This window comes from Mesocricetus auratus, unplaced genomic scaffold, assembly GCF_017639785.1.
Source record: "Mesocricetus auratus isolate SY011 unplaced genomic scaffold, BCM_Maur_2.0 Super-Scaffold_100006, whole genome shotgun sequence".
NCBI lineage: Eukaryota > Metazoa > Chordata > Mammalia > Rodentia > Cricetidae > Mesocricetus > Mesocricetus auratus.
Genome location: NW_024429190.1, coordinates 10,077,291 through 10,094,811, shown reverse-complemented (window position 1 = coordinate 10,094,811; position 17,521 = coordinate 10,077,291). Strand labels below are relative to the sequence as shown.

General features: G+C 50.2%; 2 protein-coding genes across 14 annotated transcripts in view; one reads left to right on the top strand and one right to left on the bottom strand.

Moving 5' to 3' along the window:
• Nucleotides 1-3: 3 nt before the first annotated feature.
• Nucleotides 4-11,952, top strand: Ykt6 (YKT6 v-SNARE homolog). The gene is made up of 7 exons (XM_005086757.4): nucleotides 4-255; nucleotides 3,575-3,657; nucleotides 5,790-5,890; nucleotides 6,855-6,959; nucleotides 7,230-7,295; nucleotides 9,043-9,144; nucleotides 10,307-11,952. The coding sequence occupies exons 1-7, from the start codon at nucleotides 152-154 to the stop codon at nucleotides 10,340-10,342; spliced, it is 597 nt and encodes a 198-aa protein (XP_005086814.1). The 5' UTR covers nucleotides 4-151; the 3' UTR covers nucleotides 10,343-11,952.
• Nucleotides 11,953-13,701: 1,749 nt separating this feature from the next.
• Nucleotides 13,702-17,521, bottom strand: part of Camk2b (calcium/calmodulin dependent protein kinase II beta) — an 89,324-nt gene continuing 85,504 nt past the window's right edge. For all 13 annotated transcript variants that reach the window (XM_040746723.1, XM_040746724.1, XM_040746725.1 and 10 more), the window contains 4 exons: nucleotides 16,540-16,615; nucleotides 16,356-16,450; nucleotides 16,012-16,245; nucleotides 13,702-15,793 (listed from right to left, as the gene is read on the bottom strand). In XM_040746723.1, coding sequence (XP_040602657.1) covers nucleotides 16,013-16,245; nucleotides 16,356-16,450; nucleotides 16,540-16,615 — 404 coding nt within the window. In that variant the 3' untranslated portion in view covers nucleotides 13,702-15,793; nucleotide 16,012. The remainder of the gene's footprint in view (nucleotides 15,794-16,011; nucleotides 16,246-16,355; nucleotides 16,451-16,539; nucleotides 16,616-17,521) is intronic.

The window sequence follows — 17,521 nt, the reverse complement described above, 5'->3', positions numbered from 1 at the left end:
CCTCGACCGGAACCGGAAGTGGATCCCCCAAGCTAGGAGGAAGAAGCCGGCGCGGCCCCGTCAGCAGCCGGCCGCGGCTGTTCTGAAGGACGGCGGCCGCGCTCCCGAGAGCGGGTCTGGGGTCCAGCCGGCGGCCCGAAGGTGCGGCGCCATGAAGCTGTACAGCCTCAGCGTCCTTTACAAGAGCGAGCCCAAAGCGGTGCTGCTCAAAGCCGCGTACGACGTGTCCTCCTTCAGTTTCTTCCAGAGGTCCAGGTGAGTGGACCGGGAGGCCTGGGGTCGGGGTCGGGTCTCTCGGGGGCAGCCCAGCCGCGGCCTCGGGCAGCGGGCTGTGCCTGAGGAGGAGTCTTCAGCATCCCTGGTAAAGGGCTCTGCCATCCCTTATAGAAAGATTAGCAGAATACTGGAAAATCGTGCGGAGTACCAGGCTCACTACCGACGGTGGTGAAGTAGATAATAAGTATTGATTGCCGCCTTGCACCCAAAGTGTTTGGTATCTTAACAGCCACCTTGCATTTCGTCAAAGCCAGTGGTTCTCAATCTTCCTTACGCCGCGACCCCGTAATACAGTTCCCCGTGTTGTGGTGACCTCCCTTGCTTCTTCGTAACTAGTTTTTCTACTGTTGTAAATGGTAATGTCAATATTTTTGGAAATGGAGGGTTGCCAAAGGGGTCGCGACCTACATGTTGAGAATCGCTGGTCAGAGCCCTTTCCAAAATCCATATAAAACGTATGGAGGTATTCTTTTTTATGACTGAAGTCATTGATCCCTCAAGGTTTGGACGTTGGGCACAGCTAGAAGTCAAACTCATTTCTCTGTTTCTTGGTGTTTAGGCCCTTCCTGGTGACCAGAGAGGATGCTCGCTTCTGATGTGGACGGAAGCATTGAATTTGTAGGGCTTGCTGGCTTTTAAAGGGTTCTGGAGTACTTTAATTAGAGTGCCACAGATACCCAGGCCATTTGTGGGGGCGGGCAGAGCGACTCAGACATAAAAGGAGAAGGACCCAACAGGATAGGGCCATTGGCCATTTTGTCCCAAAGTCTGGGAGAAGCCTGCCTTTTGGGGTTCTTCTGTCTCTGGTCTTGACCTTTCCAAACACTCCATATAAGTGGAACTAAATAGTATTTGTCTTTTTGTGTCTCGCTGATTTTACCCAGCAGAATGGCCCCAAGGTTCATCCATTGTTGCTGCAGATACCAAAATCTTCCTTTTAAAGTCTATACAATATTGAGTTTTATGTGCACACTGCTTTGCTTATGGGTCTGTCTGCTGATGGACATGAGTTGCTGCACATTGAGGCTGTGTGAATAAGGTTCGCAACGGGTTGGAAGATAGCTTGAACGGGGGAGTTAGCTCGTTCAGGACAGTGCTTCCTACACGAGGACCTGAGTCTGGTCCCAAATACAGTGAAAAAGCAAAAACAAAAAACAGCTGGGTGTTGTGGCACATGCTTGTACTCCAAAGCTGGGTCAGGGCATAATGACATGACTCTCTGGCTTGGCCTACTCTGGGAGCTCCAAGCCAGCCTCCTCTAAGGTGGCGAGCTCCCGAGGAATGGTGCCACATGTGCGCACGCCCCTGCACATGGGTGTGCGCCCACACGAGCACCCTGAGACCCAGCTCAGTTTTCTGTGGCCTATGTTCCAAAAACGGGATTGCTGTGTCATCTCTTGGCTCCTGCTTACTTCTTCCTGCTCTCTGCTTTGTGCTTGACGTTTTCCTCTGATGGAGCCTTTCGTGCCAATTTGACTCTAGGTCTTTTAAAGTTTTTCCCTTTCTGTTTATATGAAAGCTTCCCAGAGCTGTCACTGTACCGCTGTCTTATTCTTGGGCACTGTTACATTAGCTAGTCCAAATGACTAGCAGTGACAGAGACACACGTGTTCCAGTTCTGTGAGACCTTCACTTTCATCCTTCATGTCACTGTGATTACTAAAGTCTTTGAATAGTCTCTCACAATTAATGCACTTATTCCTAATACATGACTATACCCCTGCTATAGATAGTCATTTTAGTTTTTTGCAAAGGCTTTTTTGAGGAGTTAAGAAAAAAATTTAAAGATTTTTTTTTGTGATTATGTGACCATGCCATTTCCTTATGATAATAATAGCATATTGTGTGTCAGGCAAGGTACCAGGTGCTTTTAATATATTAATCATTTTAACTATCACACCAGACTTGACTTTACTACCGAGATCAACACAGTCTGACACAAGTAAGACTTGAAATCTCAGAGTTAGATCTTCAGATATTGCAGTTAAGAATCCTATACTACAGCCGGGCATTGGTGGTGCACACCTTTAATTCCAGCACTCGGGAGGCAGGGGCAGGCGGATCTCTGTGAGTTCGAGGCCAGCCTGGTCTACAGAGCGAGTTCCAGGACAGGTTCCAAAACAATACAGAGAAACCCTGTCTCAAAAAACCAAATAAATAAATAAATAAAAGAATCCTGTACTGCAAGGTATGGTGGTGCACACCTTTAATGCCAGCACTCAAGAGACAGAAGCAGGAGGATCTCTCAGCCTGGTCTGTGTAAGGATTCTGGGACAGCCAGGGCTACATAGACCTTGCCTCAACAAAACCACAAACAACCCTGTACTGATGGCCCTGGCTGCCCATTACCATGCATCTGCAGTTGAGGGTTTCTCATCTCTCCTCTGACTGGACCATCTCCTGAAATTCTCCCAGTCTGGCCAGGTCTACACTCTCTTTTGGGCCCATGACAAACCTCTGTTGCAGCTTTATGAGCTGCTTCCACTTCTAACCTTGACTAAACTGTTTCTTTTCATTCCTTCCACAGTGCTCGGGACATCAGCAGACCTGAGCAAGCGCTTGCGCTCTCTCTCTCTCTCTCTCTCTCTCTCTTTTTCTCTCCCTCCCTCCCTCCCTCCCTCCTCTCTGCTTTGCCACTAGTTCCTGAGCATGTTGACTTTTTAGAAAATTTCAATCACATTTTTATTTCCTGTGTGTGTGAGAGAGAGGGAGGGAGGCAGAGAGAGAGAGAGAGAGAGAGAGAGAGAGAGAGAGAGAGAGAGAGAGAGAGAGAGAGAGAGAGTGAGTGATAGCACACATCATGGAATGCTTATAGAGATCGGAGAACAACTTGTTGGAGTCATCTCTCCATGTGGGTTCCAGGGATTAAACTTAGTGGTCAGGGTTGATTGACAGTAGGTGCTCCTATCCAAAGAGCCAAATCACTGGACCCTAAATTATGTTCCCATTGAAATATTAATTGACTGTTGATGACGCATGCCTTTAATCCCAGCACTCTGGAGGCAGAGGCAGGTGGATCTCTGTGAGTTCGAGACCAGCCTGGTCTACAGAGTGAGTTCCAGGACAGACTCCAAACCTGTCTTGAAAAACCAAAAAGAAAAGAAAGAAAGAAAATATCCTAGCTATCTGGAAGTGGTTGGTACAGTGTGTTTACTATTGTTTCTAAGGTTAAGAGGGAATGAAATAAAACCAAGAGGCAATGACTGTCTCCTTAACTTAGACCTCAGAGGTCTCTTTCCATTGTGTTAGGGCCAATGTGACTTGAAAGAAGGTTATAAACGTGTGTTGTGTTTCCTAGTGTTCAGGAATTCATGACCTTTACAAGTCAACTGATTGTGGAACGATCGGCAAAAGGCAGCAGAGCCTCTGTCAAGGAACAAGGTAAGAGCACTCATCACCTTCTGAGTGCTGACCCGGCTGTCACACCGTAGACAGTGCACGGTGCTGCCTGCACGGTGTCATCATTCCCAGGACCATGGTCTTCTGCTACCCTGTCTCCTCTCCTTGGTTCTCCTATTTATGTAGAGTTCTGAACCCAATGTTGAAGTCCAAGTTCAGCATACATAACTTGTTATGCAACTGCACCTGCACAGCTTGCACTCAGTAAAGATTAGACTCTCACTTGCAGGCTGAGAAGTGATAGGGACTGGTGGTCTCGGGCCGTCAGCAGCCTCCCATTCTACTGTTCCTCCCGGAGTTGCAGGTGCTTCAAAGGAGGATTTCTAGCTAGCTTTGTGAGGTAATGCTGTGTTCTGTGTTCCTTAAGATTTTTTTTTAGCAGAATCTTTCCTTTATTTCATAATTCAGGTTTTAGATATCAGTTTTGGGTATTTATTTTAGACTCACATTTTACAAATAAATTTGAAATTAGATGAATTTCATCAGGCATAAACAAAGACAACTGTACTGGCTGGTTTTGTGTGGCAACTTGACACAAGTTATAGAGAGGAAGGAGCCTCAGCTGAGGAACTGTCTCCTTGAGATCCAGTTGTAAGGCATTTTCTCATTTAGTGATCAGTGGGGAAGGGCTCAGCCTATGGTGGGTGCTGTCATCCCTGGGCTGGTGATCCTGGGTTCTATAAGAAAGCAGGCTGAGCAAGCCATGGAACAAAAACCAGTAAGCAGCCCCCTCCATGGCCTCTACATCAGCTCTTGCCTCCAGGTTCCAGCCCTGACTTCCTCCAATGATGGACTGTGATCTGGAAGTTAAGACAGATAAACACTTTCCTCCCCAGCTTTCTTTGTGGTCATGGTGTATCATTATAGCAATAGAAACCCTGACTAAGACAGTGACCTCACATAGATGGTAGTCCTAGGATTGATTTCCTGAACTGATATCAGAGTCACAGACACAGATGCTGACCATATATTCTCCATGAAGAATGTCTGTGCTGTGACTATCACAGAAATGAAAAGGGCTCTCCTCACACTGGCAAGCTTCTCAGTTTCTATGGAAACTGACTCCATGTTTGCTTCTTTCTTATTTGGGAATGTATGCAAAATAAGATGATAATTCTCCATCTCACCACCTCTCCGTTCTTGTTGATCTCTGCCCCTGTCTGATTCCTGGGACTTAAAGTTCTTTCTTCTTTTTTTTCTTTCTGTTTAATATCGGAATCTTTTGGGTCAGATCCTTAAAGCAAGATGGTCATTATTTGTAAGCTTTCATCCTTGGTTCTCTTACCTTGAGCATATGGTTAGCCATTTCATCTCTGAAACCTTTAAAAGTGATGGAAACCATCAATCCTATGGATTACGGTTGTTTTGCAGAGGTCTTTCTGTAAACCCTTTTCACCATATGACAGCTTTAGTGCGGTAACACTAGAGGCCCCAGCCCAGGAGTAACTAATTGTTTTCTAGACAGTTCCTCTTAGCCACCCACCACAGGCTGGAGTAGGTCAAACCGTGTCTTATCACAGGAGCTGTAGGAGGTAATTTTCTGCCTCTCAGTCCCCCCTGAGACTGGGTTTCTCTGTAGCTTTGGAGCCTGTCCTGATACTCTGTAGACCAGGCTGACCTCAAACTCACGGAGATCCACCTGCCTCTGTAGCCCGAGTGCTGAGATTAAAGGCATGTGCCACCATTGCCCGGCTCATGAAGAAATTATTTTAAGGAAGCAGCAGCAGCTTGACTTGCCTTGTGTGCCCTCAATTTAGGAACAGCACACAGCCTCAGAGGGCCATAAATTGCCAAGGCTTAGCCAGGCCTGGCCTGAGCTAAAGGCAGTGATGTGGAGTTGCTCTGAGGGATATGATTCTGGTGTGTTTTCCATCCCTGGCAGCTCATTTGATCTCATTACACACAGTCTCAGGGAACATAGGGTATTAGTATGCTAGAACTGTGTGGTACAGAGGCCTTGAGTAGGCTCATTCAGAGCATTTGAGTTCCAGGTAGTCTCAGAGTGGCTTTGTTTGACCTAGAAAGCAGAGCCAGCATTGTGATGCATTGGCAGATTCAGAACAGTTTGAAGCCCTCACGTCAGAAGCCCCATGTGAGGTCTCTTATCTCCTTAGAGTATCTTTGCCATGTCTACGTCCGGAGTGACAGTCTTGCAGGTGTGGTCATTGCTGACAGCGAATACCCTTCCAGAGTGGCCTTTACCTTGCTGGAGAAGGTGAGTGTGCTACTGTACTAGACTAGGATGACAGGTATGCAGCGTGCTAGATAAGTACCTGAAGCACAAGGGGTGATTGGTCCAGAGGCCCCATTTTCAGCCATCGCCTCCACCCAAACCAGGAGACACTTAGAGTCCCTACCTCTATCTATTTCCTCCTTGGTGCTAACTCTGCCCTTCCTGTGCTTGGTGCTAGCCCTGCCACTGGGTTGCATTACCTATTCTCTGGAATGAGGCCACAGCTGCCACCTCTCCCTTCACTTTTGCTGAAGGCTCCTTGTTCTCTTCCTGTTGCTCCTGCAGGCAGTCATTTAGCTCTCTCCCCTGGTGGAGGTCAGTGACTTCATGGAGGTAATTGTTTGTTTTTGAGACAGGGTCTTACTATGTAGTCCTGCCTTGCCTGGAACTCATTATGTGGACCATGCTAGCCTCAAATTCAGAGTTCCACCTGTCTCTGCCTCCTGAGTACTGAGGTTAAAGGCATGTGCCAGCACACCACACCCATTCCCAGCCAATCTATGGCGCTCAATACCCAGTAAATTCTAATTGTGAACTTTGAGGCAGAAGCTCCCTTGTCTTATTCCTCACAGCATCAGAACACTTCTATGTACATGGAATTTGGTGGTTGCTTACATCCAAAGAACCTAGCTCACTTTTTTGAAAAACTACTTTAGAAAACTAGAGGGCTAGTTTAAAACTAGTGTAAAATGAGAATGCTTTTATCATTCTCCAGGTGAAGTTTACCCTAGGTTGGGCACACTTTACTTTTGTTTCTCGGCTACTTAGGATGTGTAAACATTTGAAAAAAGGAACTTGAAGCTAGACTGTTCTCTTGCCATTAGATGTCCTCGTACCTGGGGAGCCTGGGAGCTTCATTTGGGATGAGTGCTGTTGGCGAAATTGGGTCACCAAAGGTGCTGGTGAGCATGGGTGGGAGATATGTTGCATCTCTTTTGTTTTGCAGGTACTAGATGAATTCTCCAAACAGGTGGATAGGATAGACTGGCCAGTAGGATCACCTGCTACAATCCAGTACACAGCCCTGGATGGTCACCTTAGTAGATACCAGGTGAGTTTAAAGAAGCAACCTCTAGAGGCTGCCTTAGACGCGCTGTGACCTGGGAAGGGTCAGTAACCATGACAGTTCAAGGCTGATGCAAGGTGAACCATCTGTTTGGACAACACAGAGAAATACTTTCAGACTTAGAAATCTAACTCTAGACAGACTTTTGCGTTCTCTGTTCTGTGCCTTTTTATTTTGAGACTTGGTTCAGCTTCCTTAGTTCGAGTTTGTTTATAGGTAACCCTTTCTTAGTCTTGCTTTTGTTTTGGTTCCTAGAACCCCCGAGAAGCTGACCCCATGAGCAAAGTACAAGCTGAACTGGACGAGACCAAAATCATTCTGGTAAGCAGGGAGGTGGAGAGCAGACATGGGAGCTAGAGGCGGGGTGGGGTGGGGGGCGCCTCTGACCAGACACACAGTCCATTCTTATTTTAATGATAGTCACAGACTCTCTGTGTACCCCATCTTAGGTCACAGCACCTCTGCTGGAGGAGACCCAGCTGGGAATCAGGGTGATGTCAGTGTGTGCTGCTCAGTGAGCACTCTGCCAGTGAGCTGCATTCCTGGCCGTCAGCTAGTGTTTCATGCACTAATCCCTCAGGTGACACCATGTCACACAAGCTGTGCAGCTGCCTGGCAGCGGCTGTCTAGACAGGGAAATGAGCTGCTCTTCCTCATGCGCCAGGCAGCTGGGTCCCTGCTCTTGGGAGGACCTCCATCCCTGACTTCCTCTTTTCCCAGTGCTTCCTGTCAGGGTGCTACCAGTAGGCATGTAATCTATTGTATGTGTAAATCTGAGTTTTGAAGAAGCCCTTTTTTTTTTTTTTTTTTTTTTTTTTTTTTTGGTTTTACGAGACAGGGTTTCTCTGTATTGTTTTGGAGGCTGCCCGGCCAGGAGCCCTATTTTTAAATGACAAAGGAAAGCAGTTGAAATTTAATGTTATTTAATCCCGAATATACAAAATCTTTCTACCATATCTTCAGAATAAGATTCACTGTTTCTTTTTTAAAACTTTTTTCTTTATTTTTCATTTTATATGTAAGGATGTTTTTGCTGGCATTTTATGTTTGGGCGCTGTATTTGTGCAGTGCCCTTGGATGCCAGAAGGCATTGGTTCCCCTGGGCTGGAGCTGGATGGAGCTGGTTATGAACTGCCATGTGAATGCTGAGAATTGAACCCAGGTCCTTTGGAAGAACAGCCAGTGCTCTTAACCACTGAGGCACCTCTCCAGCCCTGCTAATGAAGTGTTTTACATACTGAGCCTGGGTCTCAGAAATCTGTTGTGTTTATACTTGAAGCACATACTAGGATTTGTCTCATCTCAAGTCCTGTAGCTCTCTGGCTCCTGGGTCAGATGACATAGCTTTTTCACTATATTAGTTTCCTGTGGCTGCTAAGAAGTAGCCATAAACTGTATGACTCCAAACAACAGAAATATGTTCTCTCACAGGAGGCTAGAAGTTTGCTATTGAAGTTTGAGTTGGGCCGGTTCCTTGTTGGGGTCTTGTGAATGATGTCTGCTTTAGGCCTTTCCCTGGTTTCTGATAGTTGCTGACAGTGTTTGCTGTCCTTAGTTTCTCCTATGTCATCACATAGTCTTCTCTGTGAGTCTACATTTCTGTTTTTATGAAGATGCTAGTTATGGAAATAGGGCCAGCCTAATCCAGCATCACCACATCTTAAACTGATGACACTTGCAAAGACCTTATTTCCAGATCAGGTCACATTCAGAGGTTCTGAGTGGATGTGAATTTTGGATAGCCACTGTCCATCCTAGTACAGTCATGTGGTACTCATATATGTATTTCTGTTCACATAGAAACCTCTGCACAAGCACACAAGTACAAATACAAGCTTTTCTAGAGCAGTGCTTATGTGAAGCTATGCTGGGGAAACTACTGGGAAAGTCCCTAGGCTGCACTATTGACTGCAGAGGTACCTTCTGGGACTGTGTCCCAGTGCTTGTTGGTGTCTGTTGGGTAGGGGCCCAGAGGAGGTAGTTCTAGCCATTCAGCCTCCATAAGGGGCTGTTGTCAGCAGCCACTTAACTGAGCAGAGCCAAGAGTTCTCTTTTCTCTTTTGTCTAGCATAACACCATGGAGTCTTTGTTAGAGCGAGGCGAGAAGCTTGATGACTTGGTGTCCAAATCAGAAGTACTGGGAACACAGTCGAAAGCCTTCTATAAAACTGTGAGTAGCACTGCCTGTCCCTCCTGGGTCTCCCCTCCCAAGAGCCATTGCAGCTTGTTTCTCTAGCTGTCTATTTAACCAAGATTGGATTTGGGTACCACTCCTTGGCATGTGGGAGCCTAAAGCAAGTGCTTAGCCCCAGTGATGGGCAGCTTACACTCAGGCATTCTTGTACGAGACTAAGGCTGTGCCTGGCCGGCTTCAGAGCGAACACCATCTTCCCATTCCGATTCTTCTGTTGGCAGAGCAGTTAGGCATTAGTGCATCTTAAGATGCCAGCAGCTCACCTTTCTAATGCGTTAGTTCTCTAATGCATTTCCCTCTTCGTTGGCAGGGCTCCTCCTGCTGACTGAGTTTCTCTCCAGGCATTACTTAAATTTCCAGTTGTGAATATTGTGTTGTTTTGTTTTATTTAATGTGTATGGGTGTTTTGTTTGCATACATGTTTGTATACCCCATAAATGCCTGGTGCCCATAGAGGCCAGAAGAGAACATAGAATTCCTTGAAACTGGTATTGAGATGGTTATAAACTGCCATGTGGGTGATGGGAATTGAACCCTGATTCTCTGGAAGAGCAGCCAGTGCTCCCAATAACTGCTGAACCATCTCCTCAGCCCCGCATTGTATATGTGACCCATTGTGGGACAGAAGTGGAGATGAGTCTGTCTGCGCATATTTACATTGAGTTGCATATTGGAGGAAGATGACCAGTGGGGTTAGGAGGGTGGCATTTGATTAGAAAGTAAGACCAGGTACAATAGCAACCCCTACAAACATGAGCCAGAACATGTCTCTTCTCTGAAAGACCATTCTCCAGAAAGAAACACCATCAGGCCGGTCTGATAGCACTGAGATACTCAGCCAATCCAATTTCCATTATTACTTCTTTTGCTTACACATGGTCCGACAGCAGGAACTTTATCAATTTATTGAGAGCGTTAATGGGGTGTGAAAAAAGCATAAGGAGCCAGCCTAGCCTTGGGAGCAGTGTCACTGTGGGCAGCTGTCTTTGAAGCCTTGAGGGCCATCCCTGGCGTTGGTTTTGCTTTCTCTGTCGATTGCTTCAGTGGAGCTGCATCCCCTGCACCCTCAGCCCTTCTCAACGCCCTTAGACCTCCAGCCTTCCTTGGCACCCTTCATCCTCTTTTTCCTTCTTTCCAGGCCCGGAAACAAAACTCGTGCTGTGCAATCATGTGATGTAGCCCCCAGAGGCAGGCGCTGGACCGTCATGTCACATCAGAGCTACAGCCCCTGGAGATGAAGCGATACCCTACAAGAAGATCTGGAGCCAGACAGACTGGCGGCTTTTATTTTGAAGTTCTCAAGAGGAATGGAGGGATGTCTTAAGGGTGGGAACATTGATGTTCATATGTGTGGCTGTGACTTTGGGAAAGAATTTGAGGTCCTCAAAGATGTAATGTTGGGAAAATGAAACCATAAACTCTAAGTGACTCTTATAGGTGCTGAAGGGCTCATTCTCAGCTAACCCTGGAAGGCTGTATGGGAGGGAATCTTTCCTGATCCTTGGTATGACTTAGGATTTCATTTGTGCGTTAACGATATTAACTCTCCAATGCGTGGGGTGGGGGGGAGGGGTCTCGGATGATAGGGCTGGGGTAGGCAGAGTTTGAACACTCCAGAATTCTATTCTCCGCACTGTGGGGGTTGGGGGAAGCTCACCATGACCATCATCAGGACTGTAAAAGGCAGTGGTCACTGGGTCTCCCCTGTTTGGCTTGCCTGTCTGCTAGAGTTGGCATCTGCCAGGGACAGGGCCCATCCTAAATATCTTCATCTAGTACCACGAAAAACGACTTATGGGAAGCAGACACAGGTGCCCTCAGCTATCCAGTGTGGAGGCACACTCACCTTGACTTGCAGTCGGACTTTGGACATCAAGATCAAAGTAGTAGGTGCCATCATCTCTCAAGGATGGTTTTATTTGTCTCTGTCTACAAGGCTGCCTTGGCAACTGCTTAGGGCCTGCATGTTTGAACAAGTCATTCCTATGGGGTTCAGGAGAGGTTCCAGCAGCCTGAAGATTCCCAGCATCCACCTGTGGTCTGTCCATCTCTGGCCTACAAGCCCTTCCCAGTCAGAGACGGCTGCAGGGTACGGCATGTTGAGGGGTTGGTCTGAGCTAGCACCCACTGCCAGCACTGTGTGGTGAGCCCAGGATGTGCTGGGTCCCACATTGTCTCTTCATGTTCTTCTGTGCAGAGTCTGTTGTGAGATCCTGTCTCCCCAGAAACAACTGCTGGGATGCTAGCCTCTGAGTTTTGAACCAGAGTTGGCTTACTCTGATGGTCCCTGCCCTGAGCCTGCTGAGCTACCTTCAGAGTACCCGTAGAGGGAGGGGGATGTCTACTACGGCTTCCAAAATTCTTACTTATTGGTATATCTGCCTATTTCTCTGGGTACTGCTAGCCAGAGGGCTCAGGCTCCCCCTGGAGCGGCCTGTCCATATGTTTCCTGCTGCCACAGACCTCTCCATCCCAGGGTCCAGCCTGTCGCTGGCACTAGAGGTGGAATGAGTGGCCTGGCGTGCTGCCTGTTTTTCTTCTTGCTCTGGAGGGTGCTGGGGAAGAGTGGGGTGGGTGGAGGTGGGCGTGTGTGGGACAGAGACAACCTTTGTCCACACACGACTGTCCTCCAGGGAATCACTGGTCTGCAGTGGATTGAGTGCCCCGTCTGCCCTCCATTATATTCTAATGTTAAATCACTTGGCGGAAGTGTATTTTAATAATGCCTACTTTCTGTTCTGTTTGAAGGTTTCTGTCTAGATAAAATTGTCTTTTGAAATTCCAGTACTGTCCTGTGTTTACTTTTAGCTTCAGGGAAACCTCTGTCCCCAGCCTAATCACTGAGGGGTGGGAGATACCAGGTACCTTGTTCCTGCAGGTACAGGATCCTGTCCCAGATAAGCCTCCAGGCCTTTCTGGTAGGAATCCTATTCCCTCGTTTGCTGTTGGCCAGGTGAGGGAGCTCTGGAGTAGCCTTGCCATTTCAGAACCCAGTTCTCTCACATCGGAGAACTTGCCTGGGAGAGCTGAAGGCTTTATTTTGCCCAAGTTTCCCATTTGGTGCAGGTTGGCTCCAAACCTCCTAGCTTTCCAGGGCTTGGGCCTCCTGACCCTGAGGGGCACAGCTAACTTGTGAGGGTCAAGATGGGAGTATTTAATCTGGAGTCTGGTTTTGAGTTTTTGGAATGGCCCCAGTGGCTAACAATTGGTAGCATCTGTAGCCTCTCCCTCAGCAGGTCAGCTAGGCCTGCTGTCAGAGCCCCCTCTGCCTGGCTTGGACAAACAGCCCTGGAGCCAGTGGCCACCTTTTCCTGATCTGTGGACCTGCTCAAGTTCAGAGTAACCTGAACCTCATTAGGGTGACAGATGCCTAAGAGGCTTTGCTCAAAGTGACTGCTGTTTAACAATGATGAATGAAACACTCCTCGGGGCGTCCCTCTTGCCTGTAGTGGTCAGCCCCATGCGGGATAGTTAACCTGGATACTACCTTGAAAACCCTGTCAGCCATCCACAGAAAGACTTCAGGAATAATGCATGGTGGAGGCTCACACTCGGCAGCTCGTTGCCTTCCTGAGGGAGGCCTGGCCTGGAAACTCTACTCCGATTACAGCTGATAGGTGACTGGAACCCTAGATAGAGGGCCCACTGCTGCTACACTTGTGCACCCTGGCCTGGATTCTTTGTACTAGCTCTGGAGACTACCGCCTGCCTGTCCATATACCTAAGAGCACCTCACTCGGCCACACCCAGAGACCACGAGGTAAACACCAATGGCCTCCTTTACAAAGTGAAGGTATTTAGAAACAAATGCCTCAGATGATTAAAAAGAAAAAGCTAAGATGGAAGATGCAGTTGGGAGTGTTGGCCAGTTATGGACCCCTTGAGCCTTCCTACTCCTCATGTATAAGCTTGAAGACAGGCAGGACCAACACAGATTACAGGGAAAGATTTGCCCTGTGCTTAGGGTAGAGGTGCCGGGGAAAGCCCGGGGAGGAGGCTTCTCTGCTTTGCAGCAAGGACAAAGTTGGCCCACAGACCCCAGAACTTGGCCATGGTCTTGGGGGCTGTCTTTGTCCTGACTTTTGGAGTCCCTTAGCTCTTAGTTAAGATCTCTGACTTGGGCTCCAGGTCGAACCTCTCTGTGAACCCTCTTGATGCCACCCATGATGGCTACCATGTAAATGCTGTGCTGTCTGCACAACCCATGGGAGCAGAGTTGGGGGGTACTTAACACACGGCTTCATGTCTACAAGTCAGCATAGCAAATGGGAAGGTCACAGAAGGAACTCAAGAGGACACTTGGATCTGGACCTGGGGCTCCTGCAGTGGCTGCCCTTCTGGTGACTGGGATGATTGGCAAGGACAGGACTTTGGGGCTGGAGACACTAGGGATAAAGAGAGGCTATGCCTCACTGATCACTTAGGACCCCACCCTTCCACCCTGACTACGGTCTAGGCCAGGGAGCAGACGGGTCTGTGTGGTCAAGCAGGGAATTCACGGGGCCCAACAGAAAGCACTCAGCTGTACTTGAAGCAGATTGTCCTTTTTTTTTTTATTTGCAGTTTCCCGAGACAGAACAAAATAAGAATAAGTTTTGTACACCTACAAGGCTCAGAAAGAAAAGACAATGGAACTCAGCAAAAAGAGAAGAGGGAGGGCCACCCGTACTGCAGGCAGCGACTCGCTGCAGCACTGGCCAGCGGCCAACACCACCACCCGAGAACACCTAGCCAGCGGAGCAGGAGTGGCCTGCTCTTTAGAGGGTCATGCAAAAGAACTGTCCCCAGAAAAGAATCCCCAAATAATCCCAGACAGGCAGCTTTGTGGAGATAACAAGGTGGGTGGGGAGAGGAAGGAAGACCCCAGGATGCCAGGGTGGCTGGTCACAGGGCCTCACACTGTCCGTGGCAAGCCCTGCCACTCCATGGCCTTGGGCCACTCAAGTGGAGCCTGGCAGGTGTTTACCCTGTGTCCATGGGTAGGAGACAGCTGTCCCGGGCACAGTGGATGAAAGGTGATATCCACTGAGTGTCGTAGGTGGACAGTCCCCTTGGAGTTTAGGATCCTGTGTCCCGTTCCCCACTTCATGCCCCTCCCCTGGCTTGATTTGTAGTAGAAGACAAAGAAAATCCTGGTTGGAAATGATGTGAATTTAAAGTGGGCAGCACTGGGGTGGAGGCCCTTGGACTGTTTCGAATCAAAGCTCCTCACCACCCCCACCCAGCCTGGCTTCACCTTTCCCCCTAGCCTGGCTCCACAATGCTTCCAGCCTTGCATGGTTCTCCTGATCACCAAGGGCCAGGGCCACCTACAATAAGCAGCTGGCACCTAGGAGCACCACTGGGCCCTGCAGGCGGCACACTGTCCTAACGGACCCTCCCTCCACCCACTGGTGTCTAGGGCCCACACCCATAAATCTCGACCCGCAGCCCGCCTCTCTCTGGGCTGTCTCCCACGCACGGCAAAGCCCTGGCCTGTCCTTCCATGTGCCTCTGGCTGGCTCTGGCTTCCCCTCCAGGCCAGGTTAGGAAAGCACCCCTACTTCATCAGACGCCCATGCGGACCTGCACTGCCCGGAGCCTAAACCCCATCTTCCGGCCATTCTTTACCACATTCCGTGTCATCCAACCAAGCCCAAGCCCCCAGACTCCAGGCTGAATGGGCCAACCCCAGATGCAGTCTGGCTTGCTCCCAGCATCCAACCAGTATTTCAGGTCCTCAGTCCTCGGGAGGGTTTGCTGCCAACCTCACAGAAAGGAACTGCCCAGGCCAGGGGTGGGCCACTGTTGCTCTGCTGCTGGTGGCGGGGAAGGGACAAGTGCCCCAAGCAGGAAGGAGGCCATCCTTGGCCCAGTCCTTTCTTCATAGCTAGGTGGTTGGCACTGCGTGCCTCCTTAACCAACCCTTGCCAGGCATGAGGCCTGGAGGCAGGGTGTGTTACCTCCATGCTTCACTCCCTCAAGAACCGGAGCTCTTCTCTGGTGACCTTGAGGACTGGCTTCTCCCACTCGCTCCATGGGGCAAAGGCAGGTCCTTGGCTAGAGGGGCACCCACCCAGCCCTTCACGGGATGAGGGACGGCAGGGAAAGCAGGGACAGCAGCAACTCTCAGGCACGACTAGCAGGAAAGGAGGCAGCCCCCAGCCCTTCCCAAGACACCTGACACCACAACAGCCAGGTCAGCATGGCAAGTGGGGCCCATGCGCACGCGGACGGGTGCAGATGCCCGAGGGGAGGGGTGAGTGCGATGCCTACAGACTAACACGGTCAGCACGGGCACATCCACGCCCCGAGGGTCCCCAAAGCCAGGAGCGCAGCACACACATGTGGAGCTCGGGTGGGGGGTGGCCCCACAAGTGCCAGATTTTTTTTTTACAGCTTTTTTCCCTTTCTTTAGTTTTTTTTTTCTCCATTTCATCCGATGCCAATTTTTTTTTTTTTTTGCATGTGGTTGTCGTTGTCATCATCTTATTTTTAAAAACAAATCACATCTGGTCTTGTTTTTCTGCAGACACAGGCACCAGGGGAGGGGACGAGGCAGACACAAACATGCGACAGGCAGGCCGTGCCCCGAGGGCGGCTGGGCTCCAAACACCAACTCTGTCCGGTGAAACCAGGCGCAGCCCTGAAACAGGGGGGCAGGTCACCTTCCTCAGGACACCTCCCCCACCCTAAGGACCCAAGCCTTTGCCACTTGGAAAAGGTCCTGGCAGGAAGCCATCGAGTTAGCGTCCTTTCAGAAAGGAGCCCGCCAAGAGGGGCAGTTGCTACCCTCACCCATCACCTAGGCAGCCCCTACCGCGGCCGCCCACCCCGACCCCTGGCCCCGCCCCGGGGACTCACCTCACTGCAGCGGGGCCACGGGAGCGCCCGAGCAGTGGAAATGTACATTCTGCCACTTGCCATCGCGGCGGTGCCACACGCGGGTCTCCTCGGACTGGCTGGTACGGGGCCGGCCCTGGCCATCAATGTACTGTGTGAGGCGGATGTAGGCGATGCAGGCTGCGTCCTCGCCAATGACGTGCACGTGCGGGTTCAGGATGGTGGTGTGGATCGGCTTGCTGTTCTTGGCCAGCACTGCGGACAAGCAGGTATTCTGAAGGGACAGCTCCGGGAGCTGACTGAGGGGCGAGGGGAGCCTCCTGATGGTGTCTCCCCGACATGGCCACCCCGACTTCCTCACTCACGGTTCTCGAAGTAGAATCTGTGGAAATCCATCCCTTCGACCAGGTTGCCCAGAGCTTCAGGCTCAAATGAGGTCAGGCCTGGGTCACAGATTTTCCTGGGGGGGCAAACCCAAGTGAGGAGGGGCCCCATCCTCCATCCTCGCCCTCTGCAACCCCCCACCCCAGCCCCCCCCCGGAGACTCACGCATAGGCCTCAAAGTCGCCGTTGTTGACTGCCTCAATGAGCTGCTCTGTGGTCTTGATGATCTCCTGCTTCCGGGCTGCAGGGAGAAAACAGGGATGACCACTGGGCACCGGCCCGGCACACCCTTGGACACCCCCACCTCTAGCAGAGTCCAGGTAGGGGGCCTTGGAGGACCCACATGGCTGCTCCCGCGCTCCCGCCCTAGCTCAGGTCTGTCCTCTTCAGACCCAGGCTCTGGCACCTGTACCCAGACGGTCTCAGTCACACTGGACTCTCTTATGCCACCAACGGCTTCCGCATTCCCGCAGGCGGCAGCTTCTTATCAAGTACAGTTTATTTATTTATTTATTTTCTGGTTTTTCGAGACAGGGTTTCTCTGTATTGTTTTGGAGGCTGCCCTGGAACTCGCTCTGTAGACCAGGCTGGCCTCGAACTCACAGAGATCCGCCTGCTTCTGCCTCCCGAGTGCCGGGATTAAAGGTGTGTGCCACCAACGCCCGGCCAGTATTTTTTAAAGAAGCAAATACCTCAGTCAGATTAGAAAACGTCTAACGAAAGCACCGAAGGGGAGCAAGCCTGCCCATAAGCCGCCCCACTGCCGCCTCCCAGCACCCTCTAGCCACAAATGGAAGCCGGGCTTCCATTCAGCCTCTCCCCGGGGCTGTCCTTCCGCTCCTCTCCTGACAGCACCTTGCTCACCCTCCTGGGAAAGACCTTCTGAAAGGCCATGCTGCCTCCCATCCTCCATTCAGTTTCCCAGCCTGCTCTTAGCCCTGGGCCATGTGCTGTCCTAGCAAAACCCTACCCTTAGTGTCTGCAACCCTCAGGTTCATTGCTCCTCCAGATTAACCCTTCATTTTGAGCAGAAAGAATTGAAAACACGAAAGCACAGAGAACAACCCTGAGGTGGGGCTCCCAGTACCAGTGGGTACCCAGCCCACCAGGTGCCCTGAGGAGAATCCACCACACAAGAAGCCCACGT

Coding starts and splice junctions, on each gene's coding strand:
- Ykt6 (XM_005086757.4), top strand. CDS start 152: ATGAAGCTGTACAGCCTCAGCGTCCTTTACAAGAGCGAGCCCAAAGCG. Junction 5,891..6,854: donor CCTTTACCTTGCTGGAGAAG/GTGAGTGTGCTA, acceptor TTTGTTTTGCAG/GTACTAGATGAATTCTCCAA. Junction 9,145..10,306: donor CGAAAGCCTTCTATAAAACT/GTGAGTAGCACT, acceptor CCTTCTTTCCAG/GCCCGGAAACAAAACTCGTG.